The 23943-nt window shown below is 37.6% G+C and overlaps 5 protein-coding genes across 9 annotated transcripts in view; 3 read left to right on the plus strand and 2 right to left on the minus strand.

The window, feature by feature from the left end:
• Window positions 1-172: 172 nt before the first annotated feature.
• Window positions 173-3662, minus strand: adat3 (adenosine deaminase tRNA specific 3). The gene is made up of 2 exons (XM_004081826.5): window positions 3542-3662; window positions 173-1329 (listed from the first exon to the last, which is right to left on the minus strand). The coding sequence occupies exons 1-2, from the start codon at window positions 3551-3553 to the stop codon at window positions 247-249; spliced, it is 1095 nt and encodes a 364-aa protein (XP_004081874.1). The 5' UTR covers window positions 3554-3662; the 3' UTR covers window positions 173-246.
• Window positions 3651-6658, plus strand: osgepl1 (O-sialoglycoprotein endopeptidase-like 1). 2 transcript variants are annotated; one of them, XM_078939429.1, is made up of 8 exons: window positions 3847-4253; window positions 4322-4502; window positions 4578-4709; window positions 4792-4996; window positions 5084-5232; window positions 6027-6157; window positions 6263-6334; window positions 6418-6658. In XM_078939429.1, the coding sequence occupies exons 1-8, from the start codon at window positions 4048-4050 to the stop codon at window positions 6500-6502; spliced, it is 1161 nt and encodes a 386-aa protein (XP_078795555.1). In that variant the 5' UTR covers window positions 3847-4047; the 3' UTR covers window positions 6503-6658. The 2 variants fall into 2 exon arrangements, with proteins under 2 accessions (XP_004081721.1, XP_078795555.1); XM_004081673.5 differs by having other exon boundaries at window positions 3651-4253; window positions 4322-4709.
• Window positions 6659-7510: 852 nt separating this feature from the next.
• On the plus strand, window positions 7511-11674 carry LOC100500717 (dynein axonemal intermediate 2b). The gene is given in 12 exon segments (NM_001195238.2): window positions 7511-7654; window positions 8105-8266; window positions 8397-8518; window positions 8596-8735; window positions 8810-8923; window positions 8992-9131; window positions 9229-9345; window positions 9466-9689; window positions 10558-10693; window positions 10806-10952; window positions 11316-11481; window positions 11565-11674. Coding segments are annotated over 11 exon segments (1494 nt in total). The 5' UTR covers window positions 7511-7594; the 3' UTR covers window positions 11448-11481; window positions 11565-11674.
• Window positions 11675-13443: 1769 nt separating this feature from the next.
• Window positions 13444-17451, minus strand: fkbp7 (FKBP prolyl isomerase 7). Its single transcript, XM_004081674.5, has 4 exons — window positions 17180-17451; window positions 16774-16925; window positions 14791-14918; window positions 13444-13839 (listed from the first exon to the last, which is right to left on the minus strand). The coding sequence occupies exons 1-4, from the start codon at window positions 17392-17394 to the stop codon at window positions 13678-13680; spliced, it is 657 nt and encodes a 218-aa protein (XP_004081722.4). The 5' UTR covers window positions 17395-17451; the 3' UTR covers window positions 13444-13677.
• Window positions 17452-19895: 2444 nt separating this feature from the next.
• The window catches only part of glsb (glutaminase b), a 28806-nt gene continuing 24758 nt past the window's right edge, over window positions 19896-23943 (plus strand). For all 4 annotated transcript variants that reach the window (XR_002872585.2, XM_023951206.2, XM_023951208.2 and 1 more), the window contains exon 1: window positions 19896-20353. Coding sequence is in view for 3 of the 4 variants with exons in the window: in XM_023951206.2 (XP_023806974.1) it covers window positions 20049-20353 (305 nt within the window). In the remaining variant the exon portion in view is untranslated. The remainder of the gene's footprint in view (window positions 20354-23943) is intronic.

A 23943-nucleotide genomic window follows, 5' to 3' on the forward strand; every position in this document is an offset into this window, starting at 1 on the left:
TATTTAAATATTTTTAAAGAAAACAGCAGATAAGTTCTGATTACATTTCTAGTGTTTACAGATAGATGATTGAATGTGTGCTTTTAAAAATATGAAAATGGAAGGGTAATGTTTACCTTAATGCTCAAAAAACAGTTGGTATAAGAAATAACACTGCCATGACATTCACCCCTAACTTCACAAAAAAGGTTTTATTTAATTTGTTATCTAAAACAAGACTTTTTTAAGGCACATCGAACAAATCCTTTACTCTTTACATGTAACCTGTTTTTCCTTGAGATCTTCTATGTGATCATCTGAACTGATGAGTTCTCCGCATTGTTTACTCAAGATCCCCTTGTAGACTTCAAAGTGATGGTTCAAATCTCTCTGCGTGTGGATTTTAAATCGGGTCCCGAGTGCACCGTCAACTGAGGTGGTCCCGTAGAAAACTCGACCAATCCGCGAGTGGACCAGCGCCATGGCGCACATGACACAAGGTTCTCTGGTAACATAAAGGTCATACCCCGTACAGATGTAAGGTTCAGCTGCCCCTTCCGACTGATTTGACATTTCTTGATTTTTGGCAGCTTTTGGGAAACTGAACTGGCATGCAGTGTAACGGTCAAAGCAGTAGTTTCCGCCACCCTGACTCCTAGCCACGAGGTCAATGCAGACCATGACAGCGTGGTGTAAGGGGTGGTCCCGTCTGCAGTCATGGCCGACTGCTATGATGCGGTCTACTTCAGGGTCAACCACGACCGCCCCAACAGCCTCCATCCCCAACTCTTTAGCGGCTTGTGCAGCGGTTAGAGCAGATGTCATGTATGTGTGCATTTTGGCTTTTTCTTTGGTACTGAAGAGCTCACCTCTCAGAGCTACAGTTACATGTTTGTTTTCGTGAAACGCCGTGGACCAATGTTGGCTCGCCAGTTCAAACTGAGGTCGGGTCAACGGCGGACGAGCAGGAATTTTAACCACAAAAGGCTCGCCCAGGCCTTCCCATTTAGCTCCCCTTGAGGGTAGCAGAGAGTCTTTGCTGACTGCCTTTATATCTGGAGCTTCACTGACGAGACACAGAAGGACTTCCAGAGGGTTTTGGCTGCCCTTGTCTTTGCAAGCCCGTACCCTCTTGAGGTGCTGAAGGCCATTCAACGGGTAGAGGCTATTCAGCTCCGCGATGATTCGGGAGGTCTCTTTCTTGTTGGTGATGGGTGCAGCGAAAGCTTCTATCAGCTCGATGTCTTGCGACTGCAAGTCGGACAGTACAGGAAGAGCATCCCAGGAGTCAGTGTCCCTCCCTGACCCTTTCCAGCGCTTCGTCTGTGGCTCCATTATTTGGGTGTCCTCCTGTCAGTACATTTGCAGGACAGAGCATATGGTCAGAAACACTTTTAGTTGTTGGAAAGACATAAACCATTTTTATTCAAGAAAAAAAAAAAACTTTTTAATCACACCTATGAGTTTTTTTTTTCCTTTTTCAAGTTTGAAACAAAGTCAGTTACGACTCATAAAAATAAATCACTTCAGGAAATTGAATCTCCTCTGTACGAACTGTCAAACAGAGAATACAGTTTTTATTTGTTTAAAATGAAAATGCAATTGCAAAGTAAAAATAAAAGTTCATGTTTTCCCTGCAAAATGAACCACTCCTGTTACAATATAGATATTTATTTTAAAAAAAGGACAAAAACTGGTCACATTTGCCATGTTTGGACGTTTCATTTTATTCATTTATGTTGTCAGGTTTTATTAAACAATAATCTCTAAAACAACAGAATAAAAGTACAAGTTTACAAAGTCAATTTTTAAGATAACATTGTTGCGACATAGCAGGTAACCAAACATTCAAATACTGACTGCTGTTACACATTAATGATCCAAACATGTCAACACTGCCAATAGATTCTATGGAAAGATCTAAAGTTCTTTTAGTAGATTTGCCGTCTTTCATAAAAGTAAGCATTTTGTACCAAAAAATTTAATGTTTATATTTTGCTAATTATATTACTATTACAATATTTTGATTTATAACAAATATTTTCTATGACTATTAAATAGCCCTGATATAAAAAAATTAAAAAGAAAATAGATTTCTATGTTTTCACTCCGAGAACTTCCTATTGGCGATTATTCAACCTCTGAAAAATGTGAAATCACTTTCATAATTTACATTGTTAAGCATGTTGAATTTTGGAATGAGCTGATTTCAACCCTTAAGACATATCTCAATGAAACACTGTAAAAAAATCTACTTAACAACAATTTATTTTAGTTTAAAACACACATTAAGTGTAGATTAAACAGCTATAAACACTTCAAGCTACATCCACCATCAGAGCATTCCCAATTCAAAATGAAAATTCAGTTGGAAATAAAGTAGTAAACTGTTTGATGTGGTTTTGTTTATTTTCTTCCCAGCATGAGCTTCATTTTCATGACTTTGGGGACGTGTCTTATAGTGAGGGACACTCTGGTGCCTCGAGTTAATGTCTCCCCAGGCAGGGCGCCGGTAAAAGACAGGTTCACCACCTGCTCTGTCAGCAAGTCATGAGTCTGTCCTTGAATGCCGTGAAGAAGGTGCTGGTACATTTCATCTTGTAGGATTAGGAGGCTACGCGGCATCACCAGCAGAGAAAGCAGGTAGCGGTTGTCTTCGGTCTGTGGAGCTTCTCCCTCCATGCAGCTGACAGGTTTGTAGAAGTCCAGGAGAGTGTGGGAGCCCAGGCTGATGGTTGTGACAGTGGGGTGGTACAGGGGGCCGTCTTCGTGTGGCATAATGCCTTCCCCTTGTTTGTACTCATTGACCAGCACATGATTTGCCGTTTTCCCACCAAATGCGTCTAATGAAGATATTTTTTCACAAAAAGCCTGGAGCCAGTCAGGGATCTTCTCTGGGACCATGCCTCTGGGATGAGGTAACCCTCCCCAGTTCTGGAGCCTTCTACCAGAAAGTTGGGTCCACTTTGTTTTTGGAGCTTTGTAGACCTGTTGTAGAAGATAGGACTCCTCGTCTTCTGATATGAAATCTGGGATGTAATAGACGGTTTGAGGTGCATCCTTTACAACAAAACGCTTTAACTCCTCCAAATTACAAGTAGAAGATTCCATGCCTCCTTCAGGGAAATTCAAATAAAACCCTGATTAAAATTCAAATAACTACTTTTCTAAAATAATAATAATAATAATAACACAGGGAAAGAGGCTAATTTGGGGGAGCAAAATGAAAGTTAATGGAATAACATGTCATACACTGTATGTTCTTAGGTTTAATCAAAGCGGTTCAATACCAAACAGGAAAATCGTCCAAATGACTGTTATATCAATTAGAAAAATCAACAAACACGAAAATTGAAACTTTTTTTAGAGTTACTAACAAATTGTAAAGTACAAGTACAGGACGTTGGAATATACGACATTTCCGCTGATCGTGAAGACAACACAGCTTTTCACACAGAAAATCCTCATAAACTTCCGTTGATGAGGATTCTAGCACTAATTATAAACACAATTTGATTGTTTAGTTATTGTCTATGAGCAGGAATAACAGTATTAAGCCTACCTCTGTATGCATGAATTTGTTCGATAAAAAGAAAACCCGCCTGGTGGTCAAACAACCTGGCAAATGCACTCCATGGGCAAAAAACTATGCGCTACTGTTAAAAGTGTCCGTGCGGGAACGTGTTTACATTTTTTTAAGCACATTCAATTTTTTAAGCCACTTTCCGAATATGTATAGCTTAACAATATGATTAAAATATTTGTTCTTTCCTTCTTAAAATTATTAATTATATCATTCCATTTGATTAAAGTCGCTGTCTACTCGCCGTGATGTGTCGATTCACTGACATAGCCGGACATAAATACATGTAACACAGCAAATGAGTTGAGCTCGTGTTCGCTCCTTTAAAAACAATTATGCTCAAATGTCTTTTACAAATGGAAGTGATTTTAATCTTTCTCTCATTTTTTACGTTATTATTTTTATCTCATGATGATTGAATTCCTCTAGCGCTTGCATCTGATGCCTTCAATATTTGACGTGGAATCTTTGAATTAAAAGTAATAATGTTGCCTGCTAAAGTGAAAAACCTGTGGAGGCTGCTTCATTGTAGACGCGTAATGGACTTCACGTCTCTGACTAGAAAGGCATACCACTCCAGACTTGTTTTAGGCATTGAGACGAGCTGTGATGATACTGGGGCTGCTGTACTGGACGAAACTGGTACAATCCTGGGAGAGTCTCTTTACTCACAAAATGAGGTTCATCTGAGGTGAGGAACATGAAAAGAACTTAAAAAACAAATATTTTTATTTTGACAAATATATTCCCCTTTTGCAGGACTGGTGGTATTATTCCCACTGTTGCACAGCAACTCCACAGAGAGAGCATAGAGGTTGTGGTCCATGAAGCCCTGGAGAGGAGTGGAGTGACCCCAAGCCAACTGTCAGCTGTGGCCACAACAGTAAAGCCAGGCTTGGCCCTGAGCTTGGGCATTGGTCTTGCGTTCAGTCAGAAGTTTGTAAGGAAGCACAACATACTGTTCATTCCCATTCACCACATGGAGGCCCATGCCCTGACTATCAGAATGCTCCAGCCCGTGCCCTTTCCTTTCCTGGTTCTGCTTGTTTCTGGTGGTCACTCGCTTCTTGCTGTTGCACGAGGAATTGACGACTTCCTGCTGTTGGGTTACATGTTGGATGAAGCTCCAGGGGACACACTGGATAAAGTAGATTCATTGCTTTTGACACATTTTTATAGTATTGTAAATATAAGTCAAGCACTTCAAAATCTGTCTTGCAAATTCACAGGTGGCAAGACGCCTCTCCCTCACAAAACATCCAGATTGCTCCACGTTAAGTGGAGGACAAGCGATTGAGCTTTTAGCAAGAAGTGGTGACAGGAGGAAATTCCCTTTCAGGACACCGATGGGGCGGATTTATGACTGCTGCTTTTCTTTTGCTGGACTACGAAGTCAAATCACAATGTCCATCATAAAAAAAGAGGCTGAAGAAGGTATTTGAGAAAAGTTGAACACAGTTTTACTGAATACTTATTATACTCAATTTACATGGGATGCTTACAGTCAATCTTTTATTGTAGGAATAGAACAAGGTACACTTTTGTCTTGCGTAAATGACATTGCAGCTGGCACACAACACACAGTTGCTGTTCATCTTGCAAAACGGACTCATCGTGCCATCTTGTTCTGTAAGGAAAATGGCCTTCTGCCATCTGATAATCCTATTTTGGTAAGTACAAATTACAACATTTTATGAAAATATAATTTACATGTAGTCATGTGTGTATAAGTCAACATGTACAATGTTACCCAGTAAAAGAGCTAAAATCCGATATCTTTAAGGTTCAAAAGATTGTTAGTCGATGTTGGCTGTATCAAAACAGTATTAATTTCTCTGTTGAAAGAATGTGCTAAGACTTGTTATATGGATATAACCCTTTTTAAAAGACAGATGTTTTTGTTTACTCCTTTGGTTATACAGTTTTTTTTGTGCACTGGGTGCATGCCCCTATTTGCTGTCAAATTTTAAATCACCATCTCTTCAAATCCCTGAAATAAATTCACTATAACATTGCCAAATCAAACTGGTTTGTTCCAGATGCGAAATAAAGAATTTGGACACCACAGTTTACCATGTTGGTTATTTTCAAAATGCAGAGCCTTAATTCACAAACAACTTTAGGTCCTTCTTGGGTTTTAGAGGAGGAAAATAACTAGGACTGGTAGTTTTCAGAAACTTTTTTTTAATGATGCCATTTATCTCCGTACAATGAATGGGCTTTGAGATATCACGATGTTTAAGACACAACAGGGGAGTGGATATCATTTTGTTTCCAAAGCATGACTTGGATTATCTTTCTTGTTTAATAGAAAAGTAACTGCAGTATACTTTTTTGATCAAAGTTCTGGGTCAATAGGTACCAGAATGTTTTCATTTTTTTGTGACTGATAAAAATGTTTTCTTATAGCAAAAAGTAAGCTCTTCCCTAGTGTGCACTTGTTTGAATAATTACTCTTTTCTAGGTGGTGTCTGGAGGAGTTGCAAGCAATCAGTACATCTGTAAGGCACTGACGGTTATCACTGAAAAGACAGGACTTCGTCTGCTCTGTCCTCCACCCAGATTCTGCACTGACAATGGCGTGATGATCGCGTGGTGTGTGCATATCAGCTTTGAAGAATCATCAAGTGTAATTAAATTGTAGGTGCTTAATTGAACTTGGGGTTTAAATGATAAAAAAAAAACTTTTGTCCCAATCAGGAATGGTATTGAGCGTCTAAAAGAGGGGAGAGGAATTCTGTCTCCAAGTGAGGATGTCTGTTATGAGCCAAAGTGAGTCAATTTAAAAGACAGTGGTTACGTTTTTGTTTTTTTCTATGAACTGATTAAAGTGTTCTCACAATGTTGTGTTTCAGAGCACCACTAGGTGTCGACATCTCAGCAAAAGTGAGAGCAGCAGGGATACGGTTACCACCAGTCAGGATGAAGATCCTTAGCTGACAGACACAACCCTATCATAACTAATTACCCCTGTGTTTATTTGTAATTTTAAAATTTCAACGTGAGTATTTTTGTCAAAGAAAATGAAGAAATAATTGAGTTATGCTTATTAAAGTTGCTAACAGAACAATAAATGATTCTTGTTTATATACAGAAGTAATTTGTCTTAATTTTATTTCTACTACAATTGTACATGAAACTCTTTTCATAGGAAGATGTCTTTTTCTCCCTGTTATTTGTTAGTATCAAAACTACATTATCAGTTTTCTGGTTGTGCACAGATACATCAAGAAGAAAATGTGGGAGTGAACTCTGTCCACTCTGCAGATTTAATGTATTCATGTTATTTTGCTCCTAGAAATTAGGTAAATACTTCCCTCTAACGGTAAGTTTGAGTAAGTGCATCAAAATAATTTAAAGCTGTTATGACCTTCCAGCTGAAAATGTTACCCCATGACCTTCAGATTACATGACTCAGAAGGTCAAATCCTTGAAGATGGTGTCCAGAAGGGCAGCTGTTGGTCCATAGGGAGAAAAAGCTTTTTTAAAGTTTTGGGGGATTCACCTTACATCAGCTTAATTAAACACATTGAAGATATCAAAAAGTGCATCAAAACCCAACAGCTTTGAAAAGTAGCTGGCAGCACAAAAAAAGGAAAAACACTTGAACAACCCAATTGTAGGATAGTTATTTGTCCTTTTAACAAAGGACCTTTTGGTAGTTTCACCAAAATCCTGTTTAACCTCTTGAGACCCAAGCTCTTGTTTGATATGCCTTTTATATTTTGTAGTCACCCCAGGGCCCAGGTAATCAGAGTTAACTACACTGGTAATAAAACCCACAATGTGATGTCCTCAGATCTGGACGGCAGGTCTCAAGAAGTCAAATAAAAAAAAAGACAATTTGAAATATTAAAGAATGTTTGGTTAACTTAGAACTTTGACAGGGTGGACACACTAGCAAAGGTCTTCTGTTGCTAAGAGACCGTGTCTGTTGTATGACTTACCAGTTCACCAGTTGACACACTACATCGGTTCAGCTTTACTGAAGGCTTTAGAGACTGATCCAAAGAGAGGAAAAACGGTGCAACAATGTCCATCAATCACAATGAGCCGACAGAGCAGACCTGCCCGGAAATCTCAGAGCAACAGGTGAGTTAACCTGAAAATGTCTATGGCTGCTTCCACATTAGCACATTGACAGGGAAAACTTTTAAGAGATTTGTTTTGTTCACTCAAATATTTACTAGACCGTTTTTAGATCTTAATGTAGATTATTAGTTCTGAGTAACTTATTTCTGGATAAAGTAAGCCAAGAGATAGCCATATGTTACCATGATTAGCATTTTCAATCTACTTATCCAAATAATTTGAAAATGTTTTGTTCAAACATTTAAAACCAGGTATACAGATACAATTTTATGTATAAAATCTAAATAACTTTTTGTTCCTTTTAAATCATCTTCTTCTTGTTAAAGACAGTAAATAAATAAGGTTTGGTCCTTCACAAACTGAGTTTTGTAAAATGTTCTGAGATGAGCTAAAAACCTGCCTGTTGGAGCAGAATTTTAATGAAACACTGGCACCTCTTGTTATTTACAGGTTAACACAGATCAGACTGAATTAAGATCCTGTGGAATAAACCATGTGGAGGGCGGATGGCCCAAAGAAATTGATCTTCAAAATTTGGAACACACCAGTCGTTTTAGAAAGAGGAAGGAAAGAGAAGACAGCTACATAAACAGTATCACTCAACTGGGCAGTGTAAGATTTTTGTATATACTCCTCATTTAATTGTGTTTCTTAAATCTGTCAATATATTAATGTCTTTCCAAATTTTTCTACAGTTTTGAAACCTGAACTAACATCACACACTTTATATTATGTTATTCAGATCACAGAGCACAGCTTTAGGCAGAATAATGCCGTAGAAATCTATGAGAAATACTTTGAGGATGAGGAAGATATGAATGAAAGTCATGAGCCACCTCTTACCAAAACCATGACTGTGTTCAGGTATGACTGACAGCAGATCATCAGCACACCGATTGCTTGTAATGACTAATCACAGTCTGCTCTTTTGGTTCCTGCAGTGATCCTACCCATTTGCAGCGTGCTGCGAGAGGTTTGTCTTGGAGTACTTCTGAACCTATGAAATTTGCTGCTGCTTTTGCTTCTAACAAGTTCCCACTGTTGTCCGAAATGTGCAAAGACTCCTATGTCTGGGACATTGGTGGGTCAAACCTCTGGCTTATTGAAACCAATTCACAATCCGTTTTGCTCAGTGGTGGATGCTTTATCTTTCAGAAAAATCCAGTTCACCACTGATGGTGCTAAAACCATCGTCCTCACTTCTCTGTCTGGAGTACAACCCAAATGACCCCGCCTGTCTTGTGGGAGGCTGCTACAATGGGAGAATTGGTGGGTTCAGGGATAGACTGATGAGGTTTGTAATGAAACCATTTCAGCTGCAAGTTTATTTGTTTTAGTTTACTGGGATACTCGGGAAAGCTGTTGGCCTGTGGGTTCTTCTCCTGAGGATCACAGTCACAAAGATCCAGTCAGCAAAGTGAGCTGGCTTCAACTCAAGGGCAAAAAAGAGGCAATCTCCACTTCCACTGATGGACAGGTCAATTCTTGACAAACCAATTTTGACTGACAACGTGTTATTCTGGAAAACTGTTGAAGGACTTTCTTACTAAAGCAATAAACCTCAACTCTTTCAGGTTTTGTGGTGGGACATCCGGAAGATGAGTGAGCCCACAGAGCGTTTGATTCTGGACCTGGGTGGGGAGAGGACCTGCCCCGTAGGAGCAATTTCTCTCGGGCTAAACCACATCATGGTGAGGGTGTGACCTTTACAGTGCAGACACTGGTAAAGTGTTGCTTTTCTGCTGCTATTTTTTTTTTTTTTTTGCTATATCTCCAGCCTGAACGCAGTTTTGTTCATTCTGTTTCCTAAGAACACAAAGATCATGTTGGGGACACAGCATGGCTTGGTCATCTCGTGTGACAAGAACGGAAAGACTCCAGCAGAAAAGATTGTTAGTATTTACAAAACCAACAAAGGACCTGTGTATGCTGTGCAGAAGAACCCCTTCTTTCCCGGGAACTTCCTGACTGCAGGGGACAAGCATGCTTGCCTCTGGTCTGACATCATTACCAGGTCCCCAATCATGGCATTCAGGTAGGATTCTGACCCACAGCTTTAGCTGAGGACAATAACCTTGAGTTTCAAATAAATCCGTGTAAATTGATAGCTATTGTTGAGATGAGTGTGATGGATGCCATTTGTGGAAAACTGAAAAAATTACCTGAAAAAGAGCGGCACACCAACAAAAGCAAAAGTCAAATATTTGTATCCACCAACACCATCATCTCCTCCACAGCATCTTATTCATTTGAAAATAAGATCCATCCTATTTTCTTGTCTAATTCACATGTAAATTGTCTTTTCTATTTCCCTTCTATCATCTGGTTATTTTTTGTTGACATCAGAGGCTAACGCTAATAGCTGTGTCTCTCCATCTTGCTTGCCATTACTTTTGTTTTGCGGTAAACAGAGCAGCAAGTAAAGAAGAACAGCCCAGAGCAAAAAGCTATGCTACACTTATTCAGATGTTTGCAAAAAAAGAAATAAATCAAGACAGAGACTTCTCTGTCCAATCACAGGACGTGTTCATATCACGCTTAATGTAAAGCATAGACATATGGATTAAAGCCTTCCTGCTAGCTCAAAGTCATCTAGATCTGATGAATTAATGCAAACGCTTGCCTTGCTGTTTTGTGAAATCAAAAGGCCATGTCATGGCCAGATTGCATAGAACCTAACATCACAAATAAGCTGGAATATGATTGGATAAAAACTATTATTATGTACAATACCTTCAGCTACTGAACCAACTGGATATCATATAGCACGAAGAATGCAGAAAAAGCAGAAAAAAATGTGTTTTAATGTAAATACTTTTTTGTTTAATGTTAAGTAACTGTAACTAATGTTAAGAAAAACAAAGGATGAAATGTGCTTTACTTCATTTGATGTTGGATTTCAGGAATGGAATGCAAAACTTAACCGGTGCTTGCTGGAGTCCATTCAGACCCTCCGTCTTTTTTACTCTAAATATGGATGGCGTGCTGGACATCTGGGACATCTTGTTCAAACAGACTAGCTCCGCACTGAGTGTCAAGGTCTGATCCCAGCTGCAAAGTCAAAAAAGTCTGATGGGTCCAATGACTTTGAATCCCTACTGATACGCTGGCATGAATATTCATTTTAATAGTGCTGTGTTGCTGTCCTCAGGTGTGTAACAGTGTTCTGTGCAGCATTTCTGTTCCTGATAAGGGGCCTCTGATGACTTGTGGCTCTACTAACGGGGAAGTGATGCTGTTGAAGGTTTGGCCTGGACTGTTGACCCCACGAAACAATGAGATCAGTTTAGTCACTGCTGTAAGAACACATTCTGACTCAAAATATATGCATGATGTGATAAAACTTAACTAAGATAAAAACAAAAACAAGTTTTATATTAGTTTTTTGAGCTAATATTTGACATAACCCTCTGCATACATAGTCAAAGGACCCCATTTAAGGAGAATTAAGTTCTGTGGTAATATAACCTGAAATGTGATGCCCATGCATGTGGACACCAGATCTTAAGAGGTTAAAATAAAACACGAACCTTTTTAATTTTTTTTAATTTTACAGTGCAGTTCATCCTTTACTTGTAATTTTAGAGGTAAATTAGGATGATGTGGAGTTTAGCCTACAAACTCTGTGCACTGATTTAGACAATGTTGTCTTTGTCTGCAGCTGATTGAAAACGGAGAAAAACAGCAAGGTCCTTTGAGTCAAATAGAAAAACCTTCTGAGGAAGAGGATGAAGAGGAGGATCCCAACGAGCTCATCGCTCAAGCTGAAAGAGATTTTTATTCAATGGCATAGATGGTGACGAAAGAAAAGGAAGGATCTGCTCCAGGTGAGATGGAAGGCTCTTATATCTTAGCAAACTGTTGTGACCTCTAAATAATGTGAGTTTATGATTTTGGCTTTTTTCCTCAGAAAAAAAATCAAAAATGGCAACAAAAATATAAGGAAATTACCAGATGCTAGCAACAACTGGAAAATGGACTTTGGCATGTTTGCAGGTTATTTATTTACATTGCTTGCACACTGTAGCTACATAAAAATAAATTAAACTAGTTTCTGTATTCTCTTCACTTCTGTCTGATACCTGTGTAGAAATTGGGGTTGGTGCTGTTGAGTTTTTTTGTTCAGACCTTGAGCCATCAACAAAGAGGTTTTTTAGTTTTAGGGCAAGTAAAGTAAGTAGAAAGAAAGAATTCTAAAAACTGCAGTGTAGTTATTTAAAAAAATATATTGTTTGTGAGAAAATCAGTCGCAGAAGATTTTATAGGCTTATTTAACCCTAGAGCACTATTGGCGGGTGATTTTTACCCGAGCAAAACTGTTTACATGAATTTTAATATGCCGCGTGTCAAGGAGTCTGTGCTTTCACCAGGGAAGTCTCACATGTCCCAGGAATGGGTGGACCAGAGACCAACTTTCTAGTATCATTTTATTATGTTTTAGGTTTTTTTTTGTTTTAAATTCCTAATTTTTCAGTAATTTTTTAGGGTGTTTATGGGAACTTCCTATGTTTTTCTTTTTCATTTTGTCACACATATAGTATCACAGTTGAAAATAAAAGAAAACCACTCTAATTGAAATTGAAAATATTTTATGGCAAGAACTTTTTGGTTTTTCTCAACATTAGTTACAGTTACTATATTGGGTAAAAATTATTCGGCAAAAGTGATGGTGTAACTTCTTTCAGCGACGTTTAAGAGCTAAATTAAAATAAAATGCTTTTAGACTCTAGCTTATTTTGAATGATTCAGAAATATAGCAAGAAGATGGTAATTTGAACTTAAAATTAAAGTATTAAATGCAGATAATCATATGTTTCTCCTTTAAAATGCATTTTATCTTTCTTTAACTTTTTATTTTAAATAATGTGATTTTACAGTAATAGAAGCAATTCCTTTGATCCCTTATTGAAACTATATCTTACATCATATTTGCATTTCAACATTTTAAAGTTTAATTTGTCGGTTACAGTAATCCCTTTTCAAAATCCAAAACACAGACTTTTCACTTGAAAGATCCTCATGAATCCTCCAAAAACCTAAAAATTAGTCTTAAAGAAAGAACTATATTTAGTTTTTCAGCAAATGTGAGAAAGATGGACCTGCCCTTTGTTTGTTCTGGCAAATTTATTTCTAGCACACAGTAGGGCTGCTTGATATTAGGAAACCTTGCGATTTGCGACATTAGTGATCAATATTGCTATGACGATATAACTTGTGATCCATGAACAAATAACAAAACACCTAAAAAAAATCATTTCCATTTTACTGAAACAGTTTAATTTAAATAAGACTCAACACAACTTACATTACACTCCAAATGACCCTAGTCTACATAGGAGGCGAGCATCTAACATAAAAGGGCTCCATCATGTCAACAACATGAAGGGGTCTATCTGATTGATGAACAATGTCAAGGGCAACATTCGATTAGTCAAATGCATGAGGGGAAAGGAAAGTTTATTTGATTCGTTAAATACTTTAAGCTGCCAACAGAGGTGATGAGGAGGTGATGGGCAGGTTTGGTGTGAAGGAAAGGAATCTGGAGGGACAGATGGTGGTGCCATAAGATTGTTTTTGCACATTTAAGGTTACCATTTATTGCAATTTTCGCAAACTTTTGCAATATGCATATTGGATCGCTTGATATCACGATAAAAATACATTTGCGGTTTATTGTGCAGGCCTAGCACACAGTCATGTTGGACTATCGCAACTCAGCACATCATTTTAATACTTCAAATAATTACACTAAATGGATGTCTATGAATAAAAATAGCCACAATAGACCATTTCTTACAGAAAAATGCACACTTTATTTTTAAATCTACTAAACCTTTTATTTATTTTTTTAATTACAGTTTTCCTCTTGTAGAGAGATTGTGGACTTCCACAGACTTTTATAGTAAAGGAGATGTTCAAACATTAGTTTGGAAAACACAGAAAACCAATTTTCCCTAAGTGATGACTGAGATAGACTCAAAGTGGTTTGTAAAAACACATGGAAGGAACTCTGTGAAATGACACTAAAGTTCATCATGTTCATATATATTATACTCCTTGGAGCTGATCAGCCCATCTCTGTCTCTGTCACTCTTGCGAAATATATCAGCAATGATCTTCTCATAGAAGGGGTCGTCCCGCGGCTTCCCACCTTTTTCATACTCCAGCTTCAAATATTCTTTGACCTGAAACCAAAACAAAAACCATACCATTATACTTAATGATTAAGGAAATACAGACAGTTACTTCATTCATGTTAAAACCCAAACAGAAAATATTTTAACTAATAAAGGACCAACATTATTTATGTTTTACTGTTCATATCAATCCCCATCATGCTGATCACAGACTTTTCTACTAATAGGCCTGCAAAATCTTGGTGTGACGGAGAGGCATGGAGACACCCTTTTAGGTTTACAGAGAGGAGATTTTTATCACAGCCTCCTTGTGCAAACAATGGATGCGTGTGCGTCTGGGATCATTGAATGTACTTTCAATATGAAGCAATCCTTATCTTTTTCATGAATCAACTGCAAAGATTTAACAAAGTCATGATTTTTGGATTTAAAAGAAATATATATTATTGTAGACACAGCCTGATAATTTTCAACGTAAAGTTGTAGAAGGGAAATCCCCTTGTCTTTTTGTCCTCACATTACCAGTTGTCACTAATGTAGCTGGAGCAGATTACACAGCAAAGGTTATTCAATGAAGTTTAGGATATTAGCGGAAGTAAATTTTTTTTTAGCAAATCTAAATTATTTTTTGAAAGTAGTAATAAAGGGTGCAAATTCAAATACTTTGAAACAAAAGACTAAAACCCCAAACTGTCAATAGCAAATATGTCAGTTATTTTATGAAAATCAATGTCATTGATGAAATACATGTTCAATTGAGTTTAAAACTTGCACACTTAAAATGCTCTGATCCATTAGTTTCAACCAGATCACTCACATTTAAGTCTGCAAAGCCAAAGAGTTATACAAATTATCTTCACAAGTTTAGAAACAAATACACTTTTTCTATTATAATTATTATTATTTGTATTTGAGAAAACATTTCTTTACCCTTTTATTTGCCTCACGTTCTAAACCTTTTTTTCCTATTTGAATTACTTCAGATTGTGTAGTCGTTACCTCAGCTTTGGTGAGACTTCTGTCCTGATCAAGGTCAATTAGGGTGAAGGCCTCCATGCTGCGAGGCCCCCTGGACACAGACAGAACTTCAACTTCAAAGACCACGGTGGCGTTTGGAGGCACCGGACCTTCCCAAAGATGGAGGACAGAAGAAATTACACAACTTCAAAAACAACAAATTCTTTGAATTATAAAATCCTGTTCCACTTTACAAGACAAGGCTTGTAAAGCTGTATAAACTGCCTTTAGATATGTAATTTCTTTAAAAAATATCGTCATCCACAAGAAAGAAAAGTTCGAAAGGAGCTTTCAGCTGTTAAACAATATGTTTGATTCTGGATCTCTGTTTTCCTCTAGCATTTTATGAATAACATTAAAGCATGTAGTGCATACACATATTAAAATTGCACTCATTTCCACAGACAAATTGTGAAAAAATGAGTTCAGGCAGCAACATAGACACCAGAAAAAATGTTTCTTCAGAAGGTTTGAGGAAAACCTTGTTAGTAATTTCAATGCATGCAAGGAAGAGATGTGATAAGAGACCTTTCAACCTCTGCGCATGCTTCCAGGTCATGCCATTGGAAGATGAGGAGCAAACACTGCAAGGAAAACAATGCCCTTTCAAGTTAAAGTGCTGTAAAAGAGAACAACAAGGCCGTGAAAGCAGTTGTCATTCAAAGGCTTTAGGAAAGTACAAGAATAAAACCTACAACTTAAAGTCCACCTCTGGTCCTTTTTTGATCCATTTTCAAACCTTTTAATTGTGATTCGCATGTCAAATACATGTACACATCTTTGTTACATGCCTCAAAGTTGCAGCATGAGGCGTGTCCAAAAGTGTGTTTATAACCCTAACCGCGTGTGGGAGGAGCTAGGTCAAAAGTTTTTCTTGACCTCATTACGCCATCGTTCAGAGATCTGTTTTATTTATTTTGTAGAGTTCTACAAAGCGTCGATGAGCAGCCCATGTCTGGGTTCATGAGATCACATCAGATCAGCAGCGTCTGAACCGTCCTGGAACAGTGGCAGGAAAAAGCCACTGCTCTGTTGGTTCCAAGTGGGAGGGGCTTAATAGCAGCTGGGATCCCAGTATAGGAATTTCAAACTTGTAAATGCTGATATCCCCTGCTCTTCTTACTTTTTTTCTTTAAATATACTTTTTTTTTCCCAAATTGCAATACACAACAATGCACTTTGTTCATATAGGCATCTTGAGTATATGTTTATATACAGGAATATCTTGAGTTAAAATATCTCATTAATGTTTATATATATGTTTTTGTTAAAGTACTTTATGTATGTTTTCTCAAATGTATGCTTTGAAGCTTTTAAAAAACAATTTTAGGCTTATATCTTTTTCCTTTTTTTCTTTTTTCTTTTTACTGATCCTAGAAATGATCTGAACCGGGACTCTCAAACCATCAGTTTTGTGATCCATTACACCCCTAATTATGCTGTTTTTAGCTAAAATCAAAAAAACCTGTGTCGTTTTCTAGAACATAATTTCTGCAAAGCGGCAGGAGTTCATTCGAAATTTTTCTGAGTTGGACAGTTAGTGCAGAGTATCCTTTGCCTTTGTTTACACCCTCTCCCACTAGCTTACAAACTCTTACACTCCCAAAGTAACACTACTGGGGCAACAAAAATGGTGAGCAATATTGCATCTATCCAGCTGTACAGTTTTGAGCCAGAAGCCAGTTTAGAGGAGGAAAACCGACATAAACGGATCTATTTGTCTGCAAGTGGATATGGCGGAATAGAGTGGAGCAGGGAGCTTGTGCCCTGCAGATTGTAGTCCGTACGAAACAACTACAAACCTTTCCAAAACATGCATTTTTTGCCTGCTCCTTATTCACAATGATTTGAATATAAGATACTCAGAAATGCAATTATATGTTTAATTTTCTTATTTTTCTCGGAGGGGGTCTTTAATGAATTTTGGAAGAAAAATGCAATCTATAAATTGATATATGGCTTTACCTTTCCCATTTTTACCAAAAGCCAGGTCTGATGGGACAGTTATTTTTCTCTTCTCTCCGGCACACATGTCCATCATTCCTATGTCCAGGCCCTTGATGACTTGACCCACACCAAGCACAAACCACTGGGGATGGCCAGCTTTGTCAGTCCGACTAAAAGAGATTTTTATTTTTAAATGTAACAAGTGGCAGAACAAATTAAAAAAAATATGAGGACTCCTGATATTAAAAAATGTTAGAAATATAGTGACACTTATGCCAGATGCAATAACCAAACCTTTCATGCCCATTAAATCATTAACTCACTCATAACACGTTATTTACAAATGCATTATTATTGTTGTGTTTTTATATCAGCTGAAAGGAAGCAAACAAACACGAAAGGTGTGATTTTTTTTTTATAGTACCTGCAGTAAAACTGGGAGCCATCCAACAGGTACCCGTCGTAATGAGCGTTGATCAGATCTCCTTTCTTGCTTTTCTGGGTGCACTGCTCGGGTTTAGACACAACTTCGGTCTTGACCTCCTTGAGAAGCTCATCTGCTGTGGCCAAAACGGCCCACAAATCGAGCTTCGACAAAGCGAAAACATACAATATGCAGCTAACAAGCGTCCACATCATGAAGCTGTGTGTAGTCGTGGCAACTCTAGAAAGTGACGTTTTTCTTCTTTTTTTTTTGGCTGCAGGGACGTCGCCCTGAATATTTACCCCCGTGTTTTGACTACCAGGTTTTAAGATCTCGGCTACGCATCTCCACAATCTTTGTTTTACCGTTATTTTTAAAGTAAAAGTTGTGTACATTAAATTGTTTCCTCCCCTCCCTTCCTATTTTCATTAGAATGGCAGAGAACGTCACATTTTATTTCCTTTTTGCCTGAGAGACCTGACTTGGGGTTTAGTTCCAACTCGGGGTTATTCTCATGTTCGAAACGAAAGCTTCATCAGATGCATGCGTGCCTGCCTGGCACGTTTTAGTCTACTTTTTCCAACCATTTGACTCCACAAGGAAGATTTATTATTATATTATATTATATTATATTATATTATATTATATTATATTATATTATATTATATTATATTATATTATATTATATTATATTATATTATATTATATTATATTATATTATATTATATTTTTTAGAGGGGACAAAAACAAAGTAATATTATCTAACATAGGACAGAACAAACGATCTGGCTATATGGAAAAAGTGTGGCCTGTGCCACAATTTTAGTATACAGTGTGATCAATATGCTTTATTTTATTTTATTTTTTCTCAAACTTTAATTCATCGTCTTTTATTTCAATAAATTTTATACCTTTTCTTTTTTTGCAGAAAAGAAACGAGTTTAGCTGTAAGGTCTAAATTGGAATATTTTGTATTGTAGTTCTACATTATAAGATAAAGGAACTGGATTTATGGTAAATTGAGTTAAGAGACACAAGACTCAGTGTTACCAATTATCACCTCTGCCGTCTGGGATGAGATGCCTGTCAAACACCTTTGGCAGAGCTGTGACCTCTTGTTCTCCTTGGGTTTATATATTACAATGCACGTGCGAACAACTACTGGTGTCAAGCCAGCCCTCTCTCATCGAACGGCTGTCAAGTGACCTCTCTCTCAAAAACAGTGTGCCCCCTTTTTTTTTTTACATATTTGTACATACTATTTACACACACGACCCCCCCCCCCATATATTTTATATACATATATATATACTCTGACAATATATATAAAAAAAAATATATATATATATAAAGGCAGGGTACAGCCTGGACAGTTTACCAGTCTGTCGCAGGGCCACAATCACACACCCATTCACACTCACACCTGGGGACAATTTAGAGTCGCCAATTGACCTATGGAGCATGTTTTTGGACAGTGGGAGGAAGCCAAAGATCCCGGAGAGAACCCACGCTTGCACAAATGTTGACATTTGTGTAAAAGAAAAACTCCTAGTTTCCACAAAGTAATTTCACATCTCATTTATTGTATCAAACCTGGTGATTCAATGTTTATTCAGTCTGATAAGCATATAGCAATAACGCCCTAATGCCAGATTTCAATTGGGTTTTATTTTGAAATCCCACATCATATCTGTCTGAAAGTTTTTTGTGACATCACCAGGTGGGACAGTTTCAGTGAGAAGTGAAATGACTCTGTGGTAACTAGAAGTTTTTTTGTTGTTGTTTTTTACACATATGTGTAAATAGTAATATATAGTAAATAATTTGTCATACACACATGATTTTAAGTGGTTCTTATTTTGAAATTCCCCATTAGACATATAAATATATATAATCATATATAGGGGGGGGTATATACATATACATTTAATGACAGTGCTTACACTCTGCTTTTACTTTAGAAATAAGTCCTTCTTGCTGTTACCGCAACGTAATTAAGAAAGCGGCACACTGTTTTTGAGAGAGGGCTGGCTTTGACAGGCGTTCGACAAGAGAGAGCTGGCTTGACACCAGTGAACAAACTGAGTCAGACGAGCTACATATATACATGTTTTATGTTTGTTTTTTTGTATGCATGTATTACTATGCTTCTTGTTTTTTGTATCTTAAAATAAGCAAATAATGTAATATAAGATTCAAGATTAAAAGATTTTTCAAAGTCTTTGTCTTTCTACAACAAAATTTCCAATGGCACTAAGACGGAAAAAAAAAAAACAGTAGACATAAAAAGAATAAAAACCAATACAAGAATCGAAAAGTACGTTAAGATGTTTAAGTAAAATGTCATAATAAATAAGCAGTGTTATTGCACATTCAGTGGTATGTTATACTGAGAAAAGTCCGAGATGAATGAATGAGTCGGAATGAAATTGAGTCAGTCAGAGATAGAAAGCGAGGGGGGGGGTGCTGCAGACTACTACAGCTCTAGGATAATATAATATAATATAATATAATATAATATAATATAATATAATATAATATAATATAATATAATATAATATAATATAATATAATATACTGTAATTCCCAAAGTTCCCGCAGTACCAGTAAGGAACACAAGAGGGCAGGAATTGTCAAAGGATGTTGGTGTCATGAAGGCAAAGAAGAAAAAGAGCAATCGTTCTGACCAATGGGAGCGGTCGGGGGCGTTGACGTAGAGCTTCTATTTATTTTGGGACACCGGCATTTCTATGAGTCATCGCCCTGCGCACACAGTACGTACTGTAGTGAGCTGTCGTTATCTACCGTTCACTTACAACAGTCGGATTTGGAGCCACGCATTTCTCACTCATTGCCTGACAGGATTGAGATGTTACATTTTAGGGTTTCGACAATCTTGAAGGAGTCTTTTGAAGCCACCCTCAAGCGTCCTTTCCCCGCCGTTTATCAGAAGAGCTGGTTGCCGACCCGCCGCCGTCGCTGCTGCTGCTTCAGTACTGTCTCATGTGATGCCAGACTTGTGTCCTCTCGGCTGAATGTTCTCCACATTGCTTCGCTCCGCACCGCACCCTGTGCCACCCCGGCCCGCTTGTACTGTGTGAAAACTGAAGGCGCCGCCGTGGAACCCGATGAGCACGTGAAGAAGGATGGTTCTGGTAGCGAAGAAAACGAGAAGTACGTCTTACTCATTTATGGCACCCTGCTAGTGTTAGCAGCATGTCATGACGCAAAGTATGCGCAAGCGGATGCAGCCTGGCTGGTTAACCGCCAGAAGCTACTTTACTGACAGCGGGGATACTAAGCTAGCTGGAACGGCGGGGGGGAATTGGCTTTAAAAAGTCCGTCTTACAAAAAACATTCTTAAAGGTTTTATTCAAAAATATTTCTTTAGTCAGTTTTAGAGCTTCAATTAATTTATTATTTTGTAATATGCTTCAGTTTTTTGTAATAACTCGTAAGACGTTTGAACTCTGACAAACGGACGTTAGGATGGTGTTTGAGGTCAAAAACTGCGGCTTGGAAAGTGAAAACGCAGGCGGTGAAACATTAAAAATGTGATTTGAAACAAAACCAATTTTTATTTGTAACATCGCAAAATGAAAAAAAGTAAAAACTACAAAATTTAGATTTAGGATGCACTTCCTTTCCCGGCCTGTGTCTCTGAGTCTGAGGATGAGTTTAGTTCCTGCTGTGACCTCCACAGAAGTGGCCTGAGGTCACAGCTGGACTGCTCCTCCAGACTGACAGGAATGTCCTCTGTGTGCATGACGGGGAAACCAGGTCAAGCCCGCTGTTGGACAGCCACAAGGACGGGGGAATTGTTAATTATTGATCCTTTTTCTTTTTATAACCTAATGCTGTACGGAGAAAAAGCAAAACTAAAACTATAATAACCCAGTTTATTGTATTGACACTCATTTCTGTAGCAATAAAAAGAAAAAGAAACAAACAGTCAAGTGTGCAGGATGAGGTGTTAAATGTACTTTTTTTTTAAATATTTGATTTTATAATCTATTAATTCATCTTACAAGTTGGACTTGTCACATTTTTTCATTTACAGCAATTTGTTTTTTTATCATGCAAAGAAGACAGCTGTTTTGTAATAAAAGAAATTATTCATAAAAGTTTAAATCATTAGTGGTATGACCCCATTGGGCTTTTAATAACAAAACATTTTTTCTTGTAATACAAATTTAGTCATATTTAGATGTGAACTTGTGATCAAATTGAATCTTTTGGCAGTCATATGGAGTGTACGAGACTGATCTTTAAAGCACAATTTGACTAGACTATTATTACATAAAAACCATGTGAATGAACAACTCTGTCTCTTAACACAGTATAATGTGTTGTCCAGAAATAACAATTAGAATAAATGTTCATATTAAATACAAGACGGCAGATTAGCCAAATTTGAAGGCATTTTTGAGTTTCTTTGGGACAAAACAAGATAAATGAGAAGACTTTATTCCAACTTGTATTTTTAGGGCGTAGTACCACACCCAAATGATATAATCATAAATAAATTAATGTTGTATTATCATATTCTTGGCCACATTTTTAAGATTTGCCTAAAGTTTGGTTCTCGAAAACTCCTCAAACTATTTTTGCTGTGCAGTTTTCCTCTCTGAAACTTCCCTCTACTTGGGATAAATTTGGCTTTCACTTAAGAAGGAGCTGAGTTTCACTGTTAGTCAGTGAAAAGGCAGGACTGCAGCCATCATCAGAACACTTATTTTATCCAAGGAGATGGACTGCTGACCCCAGCTTGTTCCTAATGATGGTCAAATAAGCCAGCATCTAGATATATCTGTCAAACAATCTGGACCACTACATTATTACAAAGTGTGCACTAGCTTCTGATGGTTGGAGCTTAAGCCACAGAGGAAAAAAGTTGGTAATTTAAAGGAAGTCTTATTTGGCATACTTAGAAACAATGGAGCTTGAAGGTAATTGGAGCACATCACAGACATTTCTGCTTTTAAGGTTGAGTTAAGCAGATCTAGAAGAGTTTGCCTGTAGATGGTGGTAGTTATTTGGGGATAAAAGAAGAACCTGTGAGGACATACCAGACAGAGACACATTTTCTTCAGATGCATCACAACGCTGTTAAGCTTTGACTAATAACCAGCTGTTTTTATGCAAATAAGGCGATTATCTACAGCTTTATCCTGCAGGATTAAGATGTCAAAGACACTTATGACTGTTGTCACACAAAGAAAGAAAGCGAGGGATGGGTTTTACCTGGAGCCGAAAACCAAAGTCTAAAGAATCAAAGAGTGGTATAAAGTAACTGATAGGATCCTGCTGAGCATATCTATTCACTTCTAAGTACTGTCAATCACCTTGTATCTGGGAAACTCGGGAAGTGTTCGGTACACACCGATATGTTGTGATTCTGCAGCAAATACATGCAGCCATCTGCTCCTGAGAAGGAACTGGGTTTTTTGAGGCAGCATTCACACTTTATCTGTTTGCAGATCAAACAGACCCTGCTGCTCGTTTAGCTGCGTTCATGTTGGTAAAAACAAATCATCCCGTTTGACCAAATAAAAATGTGTTTTTCTTCAGCCGCAATGGAATGGAACTGCTGGCGGTTTGAAAAAAATGTCACACAATCTCTATTACATTGTATTTCATTCTTTTAGTTTAAACTGTCAGTAAACAAAGTGCTGCTTGTGTGGACTCCTAAAAAAACAAGCAGTTTTAGATGATCAAGGTTGAGTTTTTTTTTTTTTTTAAATTAGTGACATTTATTGAGTTGTTGATTACCATCCAGACGGTCATTTTCTCAGAAATGACTAAGTAGAACATGTTTAATGATTTTAAACGTTTTTGAAAAGCTATTGATTAACAGACTCTTCTGGTTGTGCAAAGCCAGTGGCTCTTATAAAATAGAAATACAAAAGTGTCTCTTGCTGGTTGGAGGAATTGGAAAAGTATTCATTGTAGAAAAGTGAGGATACTTCCATCACCAAAAGCATATGTTATTGCAAGTTAAATAAAAGTACTGAGTAAAAAAAGAGGCTATTTTAATAATTTATCTCAGGTTTTATTGTTCTTAGATTAATAATGTTTGCAATGTATCACTATATCCTGAAACCATTCTGCAAAGAGATGCTAATACTCCTTTACCTCTCACATCCATGCAATTTCTGTTTCTCTTATTCCCCCCTCTGTCTGCGACAGACTGGCGACCCGTCCAGGGTGTCCCCAGCCTTTGCTTCCAAGTGGCCCAAATTGGCTCAGGCAGCCTCGTGACCCCGAGAGGGCAAAAAAAAACGATTAGAGGATGAATGAATCATCATCATCCTGATCATCCCTCCCCAAAATTAAAAAAAAAGGCCATTTGTTTTGGCAGTTGCCAGGGAAATAATTCTCCAACTGTAACCATGCATTTCTGGCTGTCAGACAGTGTTTCACTGAATCTCCATTTGCTTGAACAAGTTCAAACAAGGTTGCCTCGGCTATTTGTGAAGTGTTTACGGTGTGGGAAACGGGAGATGTGACCAAACAGAGAGAAGATGAAGGCGAAGAAGAGGCGGAGGCGGAATTCTTTTTTAATTTTCAAACTGTATTACATTGATTCACTGTAAAGTTTGAACACCATACTGGCATATTTCGAAATGTCTACAATAGTTATTGCAATATTGTTATTATTGAGTTAAACAGTTTTCGCAAAACTGCAGCCTACCAAAATTAACAAACAAAAAAAGTAGTCAAACTAAATTTAAGAGTAGAAAGCTGTTCTTGGGTTCTCCAGG

Source organism: Oryzias latipes, chromosome 21, assembly GCF_053564925.1.
Source record: "Oryzias latipes strain Hd-rR chromosome 21, Olatipes_Hd-rR_3.1".
Classification (NCBI taxonomy): Eukaryota; Metazoa; Chordata; class Actinopteri; order Beloniformes; family Adrianichthyidae; genus Oryzias; species Oryzias latipes.